General features: G+C 38.6%; 1 protein-coding gene across 16 annotated transcripts in view; it reads left to right on the top strand.

Moving 5' to 3' along the window:
• Positions 1–18,678, top strand: part of LOC107094191 (receptor-type tyrosine-protein phosphatase delta-like) — a 213,406-nt gene that overhangs the window by 158,215 nt on the left and 36,513 nt on the right. For 10 of the 16 annotated variants that reach the window (XM_015389642.1, XM_015389649.1, XM_015389647.1 and 7 more), the window contains 16 exons: positions 243–440; positions 3,211–3,336; positions 3,438–3,585; positions 3,723–3,871; positions 4,044–4,188; positions 6,296–6,598; positions 7,694–7,887; positions 8,149–8,175; positions 8,616–8,733; positions 9,014–9,601; positions 9,994–10,088; positions 11,894–12,150; positions 13,221–13,314; positions 15,535–15,759; positions 15,844–16,004; positions 16,705–16,716. In XM_015389642.1, coding sequence (XP_015245128.1) covers positions 243–440; positions 3,211–3,336; positions 3,438–3,585; positions 3,723–3,871; positions 4,044–4,188; positions 6,296–6,598; positions 7,694–7,887; positions 8,149–8,175; positions 8,616–8,733; positions 9,014–9,601; positions 9,994–10,088; positions 11,894–12,150; positions 13,221–13,314; positions 15,535–15,759; positions 15,844–16,004; positions 16,705–16,716 — 2,840 coding nt within the window. The remainder of the gene's footprint in view (positions 1–242; positions 441–3,210; positions 3,337–3,437; positions 3,586–3,722; positions 3,872–4,043; positions 4,189–6,295; positions 6,599–7,693; positions 7,888–8,148; positions 8,176–8,615; positions 8,734–9,013; positions 9,602–9,993; positions 10,089–11,893; positions 12,151–13,220; positions 13,315–15,534; positions 15,760–15,843; positions 16,005–16,704; positions 16,717–18,678) is intronic. The other 6 variants (XM_015389652.1, XM_015389651.1, XM_015389656.1 and 3 more) reach the window with 1 other exon arrangement.

The raw sequence follows: 18,678 nt of genomic DNA, 5'->3' as shown, positions 1-18,678 counted from the left end.
CTCTCTTCCCAGAAGCAGCAGCGAAATTAAATGTAGGAATAAGAAATAGCTCCAACTGAAGACTGTTTACAAAAAGTATGACAGTCAGCCACACTTGGCATTTCACATCTCACTTAAAGATATGTTGACTGAGAGTAAATTCAATTAGTCATCAAACAATATAATTTCTACACATTATTAAACATGGGCAGATTAATTGCTTAACTCCTCTTTCTCCTTTCAATGTCTTCTACCTTCTCCAGCATCGCGCCAAAGGTTCAGAAGATCCTTACAAAGAGATAGATGGCATTGCCACAACACGCTACAGTGTTGGAGGCCTCAGTCCATACTCCCACTACGACTTCCGGGTGGCAGCTGTCAACACCATCGGCCAGGGCCCGTCCAGTGAGGCAGTGGAGGCTCGCACAGCGGAGCAGGCCCCCTCATCGCCTCCTCGACAGGTAGGAGGAAACCTTAAAGGGATACCCTTCATTTTTAAAGCAAAGGTGGTAACAGCCTAATAGCTAACATGCAATGATGTCTCTTTTGGCATCTTAAAGGCATAGTGAAGGATTTTTGTTAAATTTTGAAGAGACCCACCCTCTCCACTTTAAAAAAAATTGCCTTTGCCCACCCTTGCCCCGCTTCTGAGAGGGAACACCTATTAAACGTGTGCTAGGGCATACACAAGCCCATTTTTCCTCGTGCATAGTCTGTTTAAAAGTTGCTGTTTGCATTCCTCATACAAGCTTACTTTTCAAAAGAAGATTTGCAATTTTTCCACTATGTCAGACTCACCTCCGGTAAGTGAAAATTGGGACGAGCACGTAGGACGGCCTTACATATCACCAGAATGATTGACAATTAGGAGGACCACTTATTTAGGTGATCCACTTGGAAAAAGAACATTGTCCTCTATACCTTTAATGTTTCTTAAAAGAGAATAATTTCTGTTTTATGCATTTTTGTTCATCTGTAATGAGTTTTACATTAGATAAATACATTTATTTAACTTTAATTTGAGCTACACAAACACATCTCGGTGTGCTGCAGTTCAAAGTGTTTCTGCGTTACCCAGGTAACCCCAGCTTAAAAAAATGGCCAGGTATTCTCAGGATTTTGTAGAAGAAAGTAACCTATTCTGGTCTGGAAGCAGCAGAGGTGGGAGATGTGGAGTAAACACAGTTGAATTAACTGGGCTGGTTGGATTAACCTATGCAAATATATTGCATAGAGATGGCATAAAGCAGTCTCAGGCTGTCACACTTCTACCACCATGTTTTATTGTTTGTTTGAGTTGTTTGACATGAATTGAGTTTTAGCACAGATGTAAGGCTGTGGGGGTAGTGGTGGCCTAGTGGTTAGGGCAAAGGGCTTGAAACCCTGAGGCTTTGCCCCACAAAGTGGATGGGTTAAATGCCGAGAGTTAATTTCTCCATTGTGAGATCAATAAAGTTAATTTTATTTATTTATGTAAGTTCTACCAAGAAAAAGTTCTACCAAAAGGACAAGATCCCAAAGAATCTAAGCAGACATTTTGAGAATCAACTTTGTTTTTGTTTTTTGACAAATATGAGACATGTCTTTTTTTGTTCTTATTGCTCAGCAGGGATCTTCACCTTGGGAAGCCCTAATGGATGGCATTTCTGTCCTGTCTCTTTCTTAGAGATAAACCATAACCTCTATCTTTAACTCATACAAGTGATGCCAGCAGTGCCTTGGAAGTTGGTCTGGGTTCTTTTGCCCCTCCTGTTTACGTCTTGAATCTGTTCCAGGAGTTATGTTGACAGGCTGGCTACTCTGGGATTTGTGAATAATGGTTTTCACTTTGTTGCACTGAAGTCTAGAAACATTAGAAATAGCCTTGTAACTCTGTGTAGACTGACTGATGGTTATAACCTTTTTTTTTTTTATCTGGTATTTATTTTTTTTTTAGATCACAGCAGTGTTTCTGTCGTTCTTAAGATCTTTTAGCCTATTAAACATTCTCATACTGGTTCTGAATAAGTGATTATTAGATCTGGCATTACCAGGCTTCAGTTTGGATATTTGAAACAGAATTCAGCTAATCAAAAAATGGGATTAATCAAAGCTATATTATAACTTTTCTAACACTGAAAGCAGTTTGATGATTTGAAAGTTTTTATTGTGTAAAAATGAAAAAAATAAAAGGTAGAATAAAACTACAACACTGAAAATAAAGTTTCCACAGCCCTTTCACAGGCCTTTTCGACTGCAAAGGAGATGGATTGACTTTGAGCTTAAGCCGGAGCTTAAAGCAATGCTTTGCAGGAAGCGGGTTAGTTTTAGATACAAGGAACCAGTCACGTCACTGCATCAACGTGTGCATCAGAAAATGATTTGAGATGGAAGTATGCCGGAAATAAAAGGAGAAGACGAAGAAGATGATTGCAAAACAAACAACGCAACGAAGATGGACGAAGTTCTAGCAGCACAGATGCTAATCCTTGCTGAACAAAGATTTACAATTATACAGCATCAAAAATTGTCACTTGATAATAACAATTCAGCATCTGTCAGTGTCGTTTCATGCACTTGCAGAGTGGTTCTCCTCATGTGCATGTTGTAGTAAACTCCACCCCTCCCACCCCTAATGTACTTGGTGCTACGGAGGCTCTCGCTTGCCCCAACAAAAAGGTGATGCAGGAGCTTTCAACGATCGAAACACAATAATCCAGATCTTTGTTAGCTCCATTGCCAAGATAGTTCAATCACCAGTCCAGTGGAAAAGGCCCCGCAGTCCCTTAGAGCCTTTAATAGCTTTGAATCCATACTCCCTCCGGTCTAACAATGTTTCAGAAACTTTTAAACAATCACATCACTTTGATTGGGTAGTTACAATTGAGTTTATTTTGTTTTCAAAGGGAGTTACGGGGGAGTTAAGATGTTTTCGCACTCAAAGTAAACCCTGTTTTTAAGTGATTTTCAAACTGCCTTTCTGCTTACATTTACTCTACCTGGAAAACATTTACAGGTTTTGTCCTCAGAAATATTTGGTTTCTATGATAATATTTGAAATGCAAACATGATAAAGACCCTTAGAATAAACCACTTTGATGATTTTAAGGAGGTTTAAGGATAATATAGGTCTCTTTCATCGTGGCCCCTTTCAGAGCATACAGAAATAGGTTGTGCAAACTGTTTGCTTTGGTTCGTTGCACCAAAATATTAAATAAAATCAGTTGCTCAGATGAAGCTGTCTTCCTGCAGGTCATAGGTCGGATGCTGAGCGCTACAACAGCAATGATTCATTGGGACGAGCCAGAGGAACCAAACGGTCAAGTGGTTGGTTACAGGGTTTACTACACCTCAGATAACACGCTGCCAGTCAACCAGGTGTGTGGGTCTGTCTGCCTGGTTTCCTTCCATTTTGGGTTTCTTGTACTTGATGAGCTGCGTGAAAAATAAGCATGCATATGTTACATTTATATATGCAGTGGGAGAAGCAGATGGTCCGAGGCACCAATTTCATCACCATCCAGGATCTGACTCCCAACAAGACTTATTACATCCGGGTGCTGGCTTTTACCTCTGTGGGAGACGGACCTTTGTCCCAGGATCTGCAGATTATAGCCAAGACTGGAGGTAAATTTTGATAAATAATAAAAAGATTCAGAGTTAGAAATACTTTGAAAACAAGAGCCTTTAAAATCCAAGAAAAGACATTACAGAGTACAGTAGTCACGTTTTTCCAATATTTATTGTTGCTATTTTTTTTTTAGTTCCATCCCAGCCATTAGATTTCAAGGGAGAGGCCAAGTCTGAGACCAGTATCCTGTTGTCCTGGGTGGCCCCCTCAACCCAGGGTGGCCCAGACAGCCAAATCACAGGATACGAACTGGTCTATCGAAGGGCCGACGACACAGAGGAGGTAGGAACGGAGAAAAAGGACAGATTTCTTGCAGAAAAGGTGTTTACTCAGTGGTCTGATGGATGATGGCAAACAAAACAGTGGCTGTTTGAGTGGATGGAATACAGAGCAGAAAGAAGATGACCTGACCTGTATGTTAAGAGTTTCCTCTTATGTGTATTTGCCTCTTCAGAGGAAAGTGAGCTTTGAACCATCCACCTCCTACCTGCTGAAGAACCTCAAACCCTTCTCCACCTACACCTTCCAGCTGGCCGCTAAGAGCAAAAATGGGATCGGAGCGTACACCAATGAAGTGTCCATTGACACTCCACAGACACGTAGGTCCATCTGCAGCTGCTGCAGGATGTGAAAGCTTGTGGCTATGTTTGAGAGATTGGATTTGAGAGGAAGAGGAAAACCTATTTTAGTTTTGACAATGCAAAAGAGTCCTTTAAAAAAAACTCGACACAGCCTTAAAAAAAGTATTAAAACTGTTTGGACTTTTTCTGTCACATTAAATCCAAAAACTCCACTGTATTTTAGAGAGATGTTATGTTCCCTGAGTGAGTTTATATTTTATAAAAACATGTTTCACTGCATTTTCAGCTGCACGTCTTTGTGGTGTCTCTCTACGTATTTTGCACATTCATAAACTGAACCTTTGGCCTTTTTTTCTCGGCCAAAAACCTTTAAACTCAGTTCCAATTATATTTATTCATGTACTTTTACTAGCCCACTCTTGATTAAAAGTGTGAAAACTTTGACTTAAGTACACAATTAGCTAATAACTTAAACACAAAGCTGGCTATATGCATTTTCCAATAAAAAAAACACACCACTATCAATTCAATTTAATTCAGTTTATTTATATACTGTAGCGCCAATTCACAACAGTTGTAATCTCAAGGGAATTTACAGTTCAACCAGATCATACAGTCAAATTGAATCAAAGTTTTATATCTAAGGAGAACCAGTTGATTGCATCAACTCATTGACTCTCTTCAATCCCTCACACTAAGCATGCTTGTAGTGACAGTGGAGAGGAAAAAACTCCCTTTTAAAAGGGAGAAACCTCCAGCAGAACCAGGCGGCCATCGGCTGAGGCTGACTGGGGTTCAAGGAGACAGAAGCAGAGATAGAGAAAGCAGCTGTAAAAGGCGGCTCGGACCAGGAAACACACAGTCAGGCAGACGAGCTCCGAGCCAAAATACAAAAGACACTAAATGTCTTTTGTATTTTTTTTCAGAAATCCTCATCTATAAATGTTCAATTTATTTAAACTGATACCAAGCAGCTTCCAAGCAGGTGTTCCTCTTATCTCTAGTGTGTTTTCTTTTCTTTTTTTGGCCTTTGAAGCAGCACTTGAGTGAAAATTTTAAAGCACTCTTCTCAAAAGCACAGGGGAACAGTATTTCCCATATGAATATGCTTTAATCAATGGTCTGCAATGCCATTGCTTCAGCATTAATCTTCCTTATTTTCTACATATGATGCAGCTCCAACACTGCTGATCTTCTTTAACATGTAAACAAGTACTATGGAAACACCATAAGGCAAATTATTCAATGAGTTATGGGTTTTGAAACAGGTGGTTCAATAAACAGCAGAATTTCCCTTTCACTTTATCATTATGCGCTACCTTGTGTTGGCCTATTACATGAAATGCCAATAATATACTTTAAAGCTTGGATTTGTAATGTGACAAAATGTGTTTAAAAGAGTTCAAAGAGTGTTGATACTTTTGTTTGACTGTTTACCTCTAAGAAAAAGCCAAACAACATGAGTTCTTTGTTGCCTTGTCAAAATGGGGCCATGAGGAATCCAGATTTCTAACTGACTTCATGATTGATGCTTAAATCTGTGAAGCAATATTGGCATCTAAACATAACCTCCTACAAGACAATCACTTGAAATAAGACTTTAAGAGTTTGCATTAAAGATTTATTTGGTGGGTATCAATCTGAGGTCTGTTAGAATCAGTCAACTAAAGGTAAGGGAGCAGAGATTCTCAGGTAGTCATGAGGATTCCAGCATGGATCACTGAGCCTTCACTAGGCTGATAACAACAAGTAAGTTGTAGCAGTTTTCTGTTTTATGTATGAAACCTCTAGTCAGTGTCTTTGTGTTACATTTCTTTCAAGTCACCCACTTGTTTTCATTAATCAAACATTTCTGCAGATCTGACACCCTTCATTGGATATCTTTGTTCAGTTATGTTTGCTTTGTAGTCACAGTCATTTTTTTTTCACACACAAGAGCTTTAGTTCTCCAGTGTTTTGTTTTCATTTTATGTTTCTTTGTCTTTTTTTTTTGTTCTCTTGTTTTTCATCTGCTCAATTTCATCATCATTCTTTCATGGCAAACACCCGACTTCACTCGACACACAACAACTTGCACACACGACCCAATGACATTTACTCAACCACAACCTTCCTGGCCTACCAGTTCCCTCAGCACCTCCCCAGGACATCACGTGCACCAGTCCCAGTTCTACCAGCATTCTGGTAAGTTGGGCTCCACCACCCCTGGAGTTTCAGAACGGCATCATAACCGGATACTCCATCCAGTACTCTACGATGGAGGGCAACAAAACATCCCAAAGAGTTGATGGGATTCCTCCGGGAAGTTCACCGTATCTCCTGGAAAACCTTGACAAATGGACTGAGTATGGCATAACCGTTCGGGCTCTCACGGAGGTTGGGGAAGGACCAGAAAGTTTACAGCTGCTTATCCGCACCGAGGAGGATGGTATGTTCCCCAGAAAATACAAATATAATCCCATCCCCGCCTTATGATTCTCCGCCCAACTAACAATGATCACGGACTAATACTTTATAATGATCACCCTAAACTAACAACAAACAGTCGGTCATGGTGTTTTGTTTTCCTGTGAACTGCAGCATTAGTAAATATTGCATTTCAGAATACTTTTAAATCTCCCCATTTTAGCAATCTTTGCTTTCAATTCACTGTATAACTTGCCCCAATAACCCAAAAAGCAGCAATCGCTTCCATAAATTCTCTTTCTAACTGCCCCTTATTTCCTTAACTGGCATCTTTTATCCTACCTGTACTTTTTCCCATCTCCTGAAAGCCAACAATTCTTTAGATTTCCTTTTTTAATGATAAATTTCATAAACAAAGCAACTTCCCTTAGCCCCTACTATTATTTCTAACAGAGAATTACTTGCTGGCAAAATCGCCTTAATTTGTTTTGGGTTTTTTTCAAATTATAGTAATTCATGTATACTTTGTTTGTTTGATGGCTTGTATATTTAGCTCTCTAGAGCATTCCTTTTTTTTTCTTTAACTATCACTTCGTGTTGTTTTTATTTCTCTTTGTGTCATAAAAGCACTTTTTTTTATAAAGTCCACCATTTTTAAGAGTGCTTTTACTGGAGTCAGTCAGTTAACAGAAGGCGACTGGAGGTTTCTATTTTTTCTGTCCTTTTTTTCTTTCTAGGTAGAAGTGCAGTTCTTGGCAGCACTTTTTTTGATAACTATGTTTTCTCTTTGAATGACTACCACGTTTGATCTGCCCCCTAGCAACAAATACTTCGCTTTCTGCCATTCCTACCTCTCTCTACATTTGCCTCCTGTACTTCACTGCTTTTTTCCTCCATGATTTTTTGCGAGCACCCTCATTTTTACCTATCTTGGCTTTTTACCAGGCATCAAAGCACTTTAAGACTTTTTGAAGGGTTGTGAGGGTTTTTTCCCACTTTTGGGTGTTTTTTTTTTTTTATCTGCCCCCTTATTTTTAACAGGAGTAAATTGACAGCTTTTACTTTTAAGTGCCTATCAACTGTGACCCTTGACCTCTATTCCAAAATGCATTTGTAGTTCCAAGTGGTCCTCCACAAGAGGTTGAAGCAGAGACAGTGAATGCCTCGGCCATTAGGGTGAAATGGCGAGCTCCAGCGTCAGAACTTCAGCACGGACAGATCCGTGGCTACCAAGTCCACTATGTTCACACAAACTATGGCGAACCACAAGGTCAACCCCTCATCAAAGACATCCTCATCGATGACTCACAGGTAAAACTGGCCAAAATAACGAATTACTTACATATTAACGTGTCACAGGTAGTTTATGAGAAATTTAAAAAGGAAAATTATTTAACTCAGGTAGTAATCATGAATTGCAGCTCTAGACTCAACAATACATACTGTAGTGTAAATTATTGCAGAAACATTTCTCTAAATGTCAGAGATACCATTTGTTGTGTTTGATTTTGAATCAGAAAGATTGTTCTAAGCTGTGTATTTTCTTCCCCTCTACGCTGCTTCATTGTTCAGTGGGAATATGGCAAATCAGGGGAATATGTGAGTAAACCTCTTGTCAGGCATTTCATTTATTAACATGAACAACAAAGTATTATGAGTGATTTAAAAGGAGCTTTTCACTATTTTGACACATTTTTTGTATATATTATCTTGCCTTGAAAAATACATCCTGTATAAGGATGAAATTATATAGTTTAGTTTAATTTTAATAAATAAAATATGCAAATATTAAATTTGCTAAAGTAAATACAAGCAGCAGAATTATTGTATTGTATATGTAGCAAGGGGTAAAAGTATTGTATATGTAGTAAAGTAAAAATATTGTATATGTAGCAAGGGGACAAAAAAATTACCTTTTTTTTTTTATTTGTCTTCTTCTAAATGCTTAGATCTTAAGGCTTAAAGTAAAGTAGAGCACCTTTAGCACTGCCAAAGTTGTTTTACTCTTGTAGCTGACAGAACCGTTGGTTGTTTTTTAGGAGATCGTGCTTGGAGACCTAAAAGCAGACACAGCCTACTCTGTGTCAGTGGGAGCTTACACTGCAAAGGGTGACGGTGCTCGTAGCAAAGCTGTTACTGCCTGCACCGCACTGCCTTGTAAGTGTGCCTTCGCAAACAGACTCTGATAAAAAAGGCTCATTTATTCGCAGTCATGTTTAGTTTCACTAATTATCATTAGAGGCTATTAATTCCCCAAATTGGTCATACCTGATAATGTATCACCTAGCTTTGGCATAAAGAAATTAGTCATTTAGTGGCACATTATGTGTGTTGAAGAGTTTTGCTTCAGATAATGAATAATGTGCTTTGTAATTACCCTCTAATCATCTTTTCATCATCCTCTCCCTCCTGCCCTTCCTGTCTTCCCTTTATGTAGTTCCTGAGAAACCGAAACTGCTGGTCAGTGCAACTGAATTAGGTACTGCTCTTCTGCAGTGGTACCCCCCTCCGAACCCACCAACCCCTTTGCTAGGGTACCGACTCACCTTTGGCCGGGTCGACATCCTTCCCTTTACTGTGGTGGAGTTTCCCACGACAGAAACACGTTACACTGCTCTGGATATTCATAAAGGAGCTAACTATGTTTTCAGACTCTCTGCCAGAAACAAAATGGGCTATGGAGAGGAGACCATGAAGGAGGTGACCACTCCAGAAGATACCCCAACTGGATACCCAGAAAATATCATTCTAGAGGAGGCTTCTGCCACCTCTCTCATGCTAACATGGAAATCAGTCCCACTAATAGAGCAAAACGGAAAAATTACCAAGTACTCGGTGCTGTACAAGGACATAAACAGTCGGGGGAACGCTACGGAGGTGGTGGTGCCCGCTCCAGGGTCAAGTGTTTTACTGGAGGGTCTGAGTGCCGATACCGTGTATGATGTCAGGGTGGGTGCATTCACAGCTGTCGGTCCTGGGCCGTACTGCCCCAGTGTCCAGTTCAGGACGCAGCGGCTTGACCAAGGTAGGGCTACGCTCACTCCCTCAGAACCCAAAATCATTACTCTTTTCCAGGGGCCAGATCCAAACACCACATTTAATAGTTGGCAAATTCACCCAAGCACACGGCCACAGACACTCAACATTTAGTGACTGCATTTTAAGTGTCCTTTTTCATTGTCTTGTCCATGTAGTCTTAGACCCAACAGCCTATTCCAAAATCAAGGTAAGAGTCTTGGGTCTGGGGCAAAGTTCCTGTCCAGTTATGTTGTTTGTTGCTCAGATCAAATAGCTAGCCTGAGTCTTCTAAATAATTAAACACAGGTAAGACCAAGTATGTTTTTTTTTTTGCAGGAATAAATTACACTCTAGAAAACACTTTCTCTTTTTTCTGCTTTTCTCTGTCCTTTGCTACAGTTTTTGCCACCAACTTCAGAGTAAAAGCAGCCATGAAGAACTCTGTTCTGCTCTCTTGGGAGATCCGGGACAAGAACCCTTCCTTGCCATTTACTGTAAGACATTTTCACTGTGTTGAGTTATAAATAAAGGAGGACCCAGAGTTAACAATAAAATGTTAATACTGGAAACTAAATAAGGAGCAAATAATGACTTGTGCAGAGTCCAAAGCAGCTATAGCAGAAATCACTAAGGATCTTGCAAAAGGAAGGTAAGAGAACTGTAGGATCTCACAATGATTGACTGAATCGGGAGGATATTAATACTCAACAGTGAGTATTAAGATGAGACAAAGGAGAAACTAATTACTGGGGTGGAAACGGCTAAGGCTAAACTCAAAAACAAATGACAAAACTAATAGAAATAAATAGAAATGTGAATACCAAGCTAGAGACAATAAGAAACATTAAATGGAACACAAAGCTGAGAAAGGAGGCAAGTTACGAAACTTCCCTCATATAATTGTGTTTTTTTTAACCTTGTCATATATATATATATATATATATATATATATATATATATATATATATATATATATATATATATATATATATAAAGGGACAGTCCCCATCACATAGCACATGAGGCCACACAAACTGATTATGTATGCAATGCCTGATAATATGAAATTATTCATCTATTAATTAAAAAATATATAATGAAATGTATTTTTTTTATTGTATCAATTATGAGATAGCCATTAACACAAAGATAGCTGCCTAATGGCTTGTTTTTTATTGCATTTACAATCCCCTCTGCATCTCACCTGGAGAAGCATTAAATCTTTTTTAGTGACATCTATTGAGAGGACCAATGAGACAAAGTAATGCAAAATTCCACACATAAGGGAAATAGGATATGGGCCTAAATAAGAACGATTGCTTTAATAAATTCTGGTCTCCCCAACATCAGCAATCATATTACAACCATAACCATACCATATATATATATATTTTTTTTTTGCTTATGTTGTATTAAACAATATGTCCTCCTTCAGTTGTGTGTCCCATGTACCAGACATGGAAACATCACACTGACATCTGATGTAAATCCTATTTTAGGGAACAATAACCACTAAGAAATGTTGATCATTAAAGCAAGCACTTCTTCTGAAGTTAATCATAGGTTTGGTATGTAAATAAACCATATTATATATCATCTTTAAGCTTTAGTTTAGGTAAATTTAGGAGATTTACTTGCATGCAGATAAAAAAATAAAAATAAGGGAAGTGAATGTTGAACATTGAGGTACTCTAGATTCAACCATCTAAAAATTGTTTGTGGTTCATACAAACCCACATATTCCTACTATTCACAATGATGTTATCCATTTATTGTGGGTTTGTAGCAATGAAGACATCGCTTTGGCTATATAAACTAGGTAGTCATCTAAATTTAAAGGTTGCCTGCTATAAAAATATGGCCCTAAAAGATATTTTATACATATTAATTTAAATATATATATCATCAAGGCGTGTAAATGTGCCTCCAGCATTAGTTAGTGCATTAGCAATAGTTTAACAAAATATTTTGTGTTCTGACTATTGGACTCTTTAAATGTGTGTTACATAAACCATAGAAAATAACATCAGAAATTCAAGAAAAAAATGAAAGGAATGGTAAAGCACTACAGTGGATGCCTTTTGGATCCTTTTAATGCAGGAGATTTGTTACAATTCAACTTATTTTTCAATTATCAGCATCCACGCCCCTATTCCTAATTAAAGCATTGTGCTTTTGAACAGCCAAAAGCTAACTTACCACAATGACTTGAGGTTTTGGAGATTCTGTGTAGATAGCTGTTTGGAAATAACTAATTTTGAGTCTAGTAAATAATGCATGTTGTGAATTATGTTGTCAGATCCTGTATGGAAAAGGCCGCTCTGTGGAAGTAGATGGCAGACAGACTCAGAAGCTTATAACTGGCTTGGATCCGGACACCCAGTACTCTTTTCTGCTGACGAACCGGGCCAACAGTGCTGGTGGCCTGCAGCACCACGTCACTGCCACAACTGCACCAGACATCTTGAAAAGCAAACCCCTTATTGTGGGAAAGACCAATGCAGATGGAATGGTGACCGTGCAGCTGCCAACTGTGCAGACGACAGCAAAAGTCAGGTAGTGATGAGTCATGGAATGCAAAACAACAAAAAAAGAAAAACTTTAGTGGTTTTGGAATTGTTAGAATTTTTTTCTTGTCAGGTAAACTTTATAATATTCTATATGTTGTGTTATATGATTCTTCTCATTCCTGTTGTTTTTGTTTGGTCTTTTGCCCCATAAGGAAAGATTTCAAACATTTGGCAGCGAAGCATGTCTGAAAACGCCCACAAATTAGAGCTCAGGGCTGATGCTTTTGTCTGTGTTTTCTAACCATAAAAACAAATATAGATAGCAAATGAAAGCCTATCCAAAGCAGTGAATGACTCACTTGGCTGCTAACAGTTTCCCTCTTTGCAATGGTCATGTAGTCGGTCTCTTGAAAAGTGTTTTGACTTTACTCCCTTGATATCTCACTGCTACTATTTGGAAAAAAGAAAATTACAATCAAGTAGAAAATGGATCATTCAGCCAGCATTATATAATTAAATAAATGCACCAGTCATAGAGTTTTTTTTACCCATTTCAATTTATTTAAAAAATATACATATTTGTCACTTATTTTTTATAGCAAACGTTAATAGTTAGAGACCGCCACCATTTTAACATCCAACATTCTTTATGATAGACCTCTATAAGTGGATGAAACAGCAACTTTGCTGTGATAAAGTCAGCTTTCTGCCATCTGGTCCTCCTCAATGTGGTAGTTAATTGTAAAATTCTAAAAAGCTTCTTATGTCTCTGTACCTTATGTGAATTTACTGCTTAACGCCTCACTGATGCTGTATTTAGCCAACTGTGGGTCTTTTTCCAACCATAACCTTCTGGCTGTGGTGCAATTGCAGATATAAAAACAAGACTGGGAGGTTTTTATTACTTGCAAGATAATCCCTGATTGGGTTCGGTCAGGTTTAATATGTGACCCACTTTCTGATGTCTTGGTGTCAATTTCGATTTGTTTACTCCTATTTTTAAAGTAAGTTGTCTGTGTATTTGATGTGTTGCTGAAGTTGGGTAAGGGAGGCTGAGTGCATACTTTGATTGTCACTTTAATGTTTGCAAATCAGTTAAATTCTGGTGTGTTTCAGGGGTTACTATGTGGTGGTGGTGCCGTTGAAGAAACAGAGAGGAGGAAAGTTTCTAAATCCCTGGGAAGATCCTGATCAGATGAATCTGGATGAGGTAAGGCTACCAACACATAAGAGGAGAGGGGTTCAATGTTTATTATGATGCATATCTTTTTTTTTAAGAAACAGGAAGAAGCTGTTTAGTGACAGCAGTGATGATTATAAGAAAAAAGGGACATCTGTACAACATGGAGGCTTAGTGTAAAGTGAATGCCTGCACAGCCGATTGAAAGTAGAAAAGGTTATCCGTACCTCGTTCAATCCAAACAATGACTTCACATACCATTTCCCATCTAATTCCCCTTCCGGATAGTTCTAAAGACCTTATCACCTCATTATACTATTCTGAAAGCACATTCATGTGTGTTAGATTAGTTCTAAAGCCTCTTTATGCTGCACTGCCCAATGTACTAGCGGATTAATGTGACAGCACCTCAGTTGATGAAGACAAATATGCCGGGGGAATAACACTTTCAGCAGCCTATTGTTTCTTCACTGATGGTTTTTTTAATGTTGGCTAAATTATCAGAACTTCCTTTCTTTACAGAGCTGTTGTTAAGGATAAAAAAAAACTATGCCAGCTGCACTTTTGGAGACTGTAATTACTGGGCCTTTTAAAAGTATTCATACTCCATGAACTCTTCCACCTTTTTGTTCATGTGGCCACAAAAATGTGTGTGTTTGTTTGGGATATTAGCTGAATGAACAGGTACAATGGTTTAAAGTGCAATAAAGAGGATACATGCTTTAAATGTAGTTTTAAAAATCATAAAATGTCCCACTTTACTTTGATACCACTTTATAAATTCAAGGTTTACCAATTCCTCTCAGGAGGAACCTGATTAGTAAATAAGGTACATTTATGTGTTTGATTATATCTCACTATAGGTGCAGTAGTTCAGTGAAAAACTCAGAGGCTTGTTTAAGACCATTAGTGAAAAAACAGCATCACGAGGAACACAGCAGGCAGGTTAAGGGAGAAAGTTCTCTCAAAAGCAGGGAGAATTGAGTTCAACAGAGCTGCAAACCTACCATGTCAGGGGCCTGCATCCTTTCTATTGCAAAGAGCCATTTTACTCTGAGGCCGGCCAAGTAAAAGTTGTTCAAAGTTGTTTTTAAATATCCACTTTACTAAATCTGTTCCCATTTTAAACAGCAGTTAATTTGGTTTTTGATTTTTGATATTAGAACAAAACATGACATTTTCATAAAGAAGAAGCATTGATTTTATTAAAAAAATAAACGGGTTGAAAGCTAATGACAAGAAATAAAGATCTCAAAACATATTCCTGGGCTGGTTCTTTAATGTGATTCTCTAGTAAGAAATTAAACAACTTAGGTGTTCTTTTCTTGTAAGAATGCTATTTGTTAGTATACTATATTCAAAACCATTATTTGACTCGTTATCATATTAAGACTTATTGTAGAGAGTCCAAAGAGCCGCAGGTTGCAGACCCCTCTATCAAGACAAAAAATATAAAATAAATAAAAAGGCAAGGAGATTTATCAGGGAAGCAATATAGAGGCTCATACTAATTCTAACAGAGCTGCTAAGATTTATATCCAAACCACCAGCTGATGTTGTTGCAGCAAAATGTAATTACAGTATTGACTAAGGAAGCTGAATAGGAATACACCCCAAATGTTCTGCCATTTTTTTTAGAAAAGACTTGGGGACTATTGATTATCTTCCATCATCTTTAGAATAAAGGGAAAAATTGTGTTTTCCCAATGATGGCGTTGATGTTTAAACGAGAAATTATTCACCAGTTTAAAAAGAGATCAAATAATTTTTTTTTTTCAATACGTCAGCAAAGAGAGTAATAAAAACCTGAGCTTTTTTTTTGGGGGGTGCAGCATATAAAGTAAGCTGATATGGGTGTTTTTGAGGACAGAGCCGTAGAACAGAATTGTTATTTGAATTATTTACTTCTACCGACCCAATGTTATATGTGTTTTTATTGGTTTTATTTATTTGTCCAATGGATGTATGTAGGTTTTTTAATAATATCTGAATCAATTGAAACTGATAACATATTGATAATTGCAATGACGAATAATATACAGAGTTAAAAGAAATATGAAAAAGCTTAATCTGAATACCTTAGTAAGGTACTGAAAAGACAATTACACCCATATAATGCATGCAATTCTTACACAGCTCTTTTCAATCCAAGCCGTTTGGTATTTTTAACATCTTCTTTATTCTCCACCACTTTCCTTTCTTCTTTCTCTGATTATTTATCGTATCATCTTCTGCTCTCCTCCATTTCAGCTCCTCAGAGAGATCAACAGGACCAGTGTCAGCCGTTCCCTTCGAATCCGCAGACAGGCCAGCCAATCAGAGCCGAGGGCGTATATAACAGCTCACTTTAAGACCCTCCCCTTAGAGTTCACTTTAGGTGACAGTCGAACCTACGGCGACTTCCGCAACCGTCCTCTGAAGGGTGGACAGGAGTATGTCTTCTTTGTCCTTTCCCTCCTAGACCTCTCAGAAAATGTAGGTCAAGTCTCCCTCTCTCAAGCAGCAGTCATTTTTAGAGAAAAAATGTGCCGTCATGCCTAAACTTACAAATCTCTGCAGACGATGTTCTCAACCAGTCCCTATTCTGATCCGGTGACGGCATCGGACGTGGATCCCCAGCCGATGGTTGACGAGGAGGAGGGTCTGCTGTGGGTTGTAGGCCCCGTCCTTGCTGTCATCTTTATTGTCTGCATTGTCATCGCCATTCTTCTGTTTAAAAGGTAAAATTTTGGCGACAGAAGAAAACATGATGTATATTCATAATCGTCATCTTAAAAGAATAAAAGAAAAATAATCTAAACTAGTTTATCTCATAGGTTTTCATTCAGATTGTCTTATTGTTTGTCCCTATTATCTGCAAAATTACATCACAGCATTTGCTTACATAACAGATAGGGCAAGATAACATTATGAGCCTTTAGTGTTAATGATGATAATCATCACTCCTCTAGCTAGAGGTTTGTTAATGCACATAAATAATTGCTTTGACAGATGTGGCATTACAGAATTATTGACCTTGATGGCAACAATCTGATGTTGGTAAACCCTGGAGGGTTCCTCTTGGATATTTCTGACTTTTAATGTCTCATTTGGTGTTAAGTTGCACTTGAAGCCATGTTTCCTAGTATTTTATTAGATGTTACAGCTTCAGAGTGGTTTGTCATGCAGGGTATCCAGTGTATTGCAATGAAGTTTTCTTTTTTGAAAGTGCCATTGCTCTTTGTCTCCATAGGAAGTTATAGTTTGCATAATAAGTAACACTGCAGCGAGAAACTGATTAGTGTGTTAAAAAAAGAAAATGATGAGTTCAGCATTGCTACTTTCTCTAATGCTCTTTGATCGGACACTAATGATATTCCTTCTTGTCTGTCCTTTTATCTGCACCCACAACGCCCTCCAACCTCCTCTTTTTGAATCCAGCAAACCTGACAGGTAAACAAGTGCTGCTTATTTCCATTTCCAATAGCCTACAGGGGCATTCCCCTTTAAAAGAAAACTCTACAAGAAACGCCACAAATATTAAACTCAAGTAGCGTCAGGCTATGCTGATGTTATTTTACTCATTGAAATAATAATTTTGTTTAAGAATAGCAATTTAGTCAGTGCATTGTAAAGGTATAGCAGAAAACACTGTAAACCACTGTTTTCACTGAAGCTCTGTTGGGGAGAAACACGGGTTAGCGATCATGATAATCTGACGGAGGATGACTTCCATGTGAGTCATTGACCTGGTTCAACAGTATAGTCCATCCTAGAGAACGAGGTAGGATCCAGCCGGAGGGCTTCCTAGAAGACAAGCAGGAGTCCAAGCCACAACAGGGCAACAGATCAGAACAGGAAGGCTCAGAGGTTAAGAAGTCTGAATCCCGGTCAGGGATACTGATCAGAACAGAAGTCCAGAGACAGCTCAGGCAGAACGCTTAGACAGGAAAAGGCAGGTCTCAGTGGCTGAGAGGCAGAACAGGTCAGGATTAGGATCACAGAAACACTAAAGTACGCTAAAAAACCCTCTCTCCACTGAGATCAGACAGAAACAGGCACGCTGAGTGGATGAGAGGCAGACCAGGTTGGGATCAGGAAATCAGAAACGCTATGGTACGCTGAAAACTGCTATCTCCACTAAGATCAGAAAGGAAACAACGCACTCAATGGATGAGAGGCGGTTCAGGTCAGGGTCAGGAAGTCGGAGACACTATGGTACGCTAAAAACCCTCTCTCCACTGAGATCAGACAGAAACAGGCACGCTGAGTGGATGAGAGGCAGACCAGGTTGGGATCAGGAAATCAGAAACGCTATAGTACGCTGAAAACTGCTCTCTCCACTGAGATCAGAAAGGAAACAACACACTCAATGGATGAGAGGCGGTTCAGGTCAGGGTCAGGAAGTCGGAGACACTATGGTACGCTAAAAACCCTCTCTCCACTGGCCCCCAATAACGAGAACAAGATAATCTAGCCCTGATAGCTGGATGGAAGTTATGTTATCTACCAAATAGAGCAGAAGCATTTGGATCAAATGAGCCATAATAATCAACCGGGCAGAGTTAGGCAGGTGAATGGAATAAGCAATTAAGCCACCCATCAGCGCCAAGATCATGACAAAACCTTCATCCACTGTGTGTAAAGCTGTAAACTGTCTTTAAATAAATTTTGATAACATAAAAAGACTCATATATGTTGTCTTAGTGCAAGTAAAATAAAATGAAATACTTGAAATGATTTTCAGAGTGAATTTGTAGATGTAACCTCTTGAATCACTTTCTGTCTCGCCGATGTTAATATTCCTCTCTTTAACAGCTCAAACCAACCGATCAAAAAAAATAAATAAATAAACTAAATTAGGTAATGAGCTCATGTCAACCAATTACCACTTTGCAACTGTGGGAAGATGCTAACTTTAGTGTCATTAGTGGCTAACAGTTAGCTTGTCATGCTATTTGCAGTTCCTAGAAAATATGCCTGTTACCTGTTACAGTGTTTTTCTAATATTGCAATACTGCATGTCCACAATGTTGGACAGGTAGTAGGCAAATCGTTTTTTAGCTTTTCTAATCCAAAAATTTTTAGCCGGGCAGATGAGAGGGTTTGAGAAAAATCCTCTCTATATATTTTAAACTGACCTGAAAAGAAAACAAAGAAGGGCTGCCCATGGAAAAAGCACTTTCTACTGCAGTGAAACAGAGTTTTGCATATTAAAAACTAATTCTGGCAATTTGCAGGAAATAAAGCCTCTGGGAAAAGAGAAACCCTCAAGGAATTAGAGATTTAATTTGTTCAATGTGATAGCCTCATTTGGAGCCCAGCGATGGTCTGTCTGTGTGTCTATCTGGCCACTCATTGGCTATTTGGCTTTGGGGTCTTATTTCTGGCCTTGTGATGGAGCCGCAGCATAGC

This window comes from Cyprinodon variegatus, unplaced genomic scaffold (assembly GCF_000732505.1).
Source record: "Cyprinodon variegatus isolate N-32 unplaced genomic scaffold, C_variegatus-1.0 Scaffold469, whole genome shotgun sequence".
Classification (NCBI taxonomy): Eukaryota; Metazoa; Chordata; class Actinopteri; order Cyprinodontiformes; family Cyprinodontidae; genus Cyprinodon; species Cyprinodon variegatus.
This window is presented reverse-complemented; position numbering and strand designations above follow the sequence as displayed.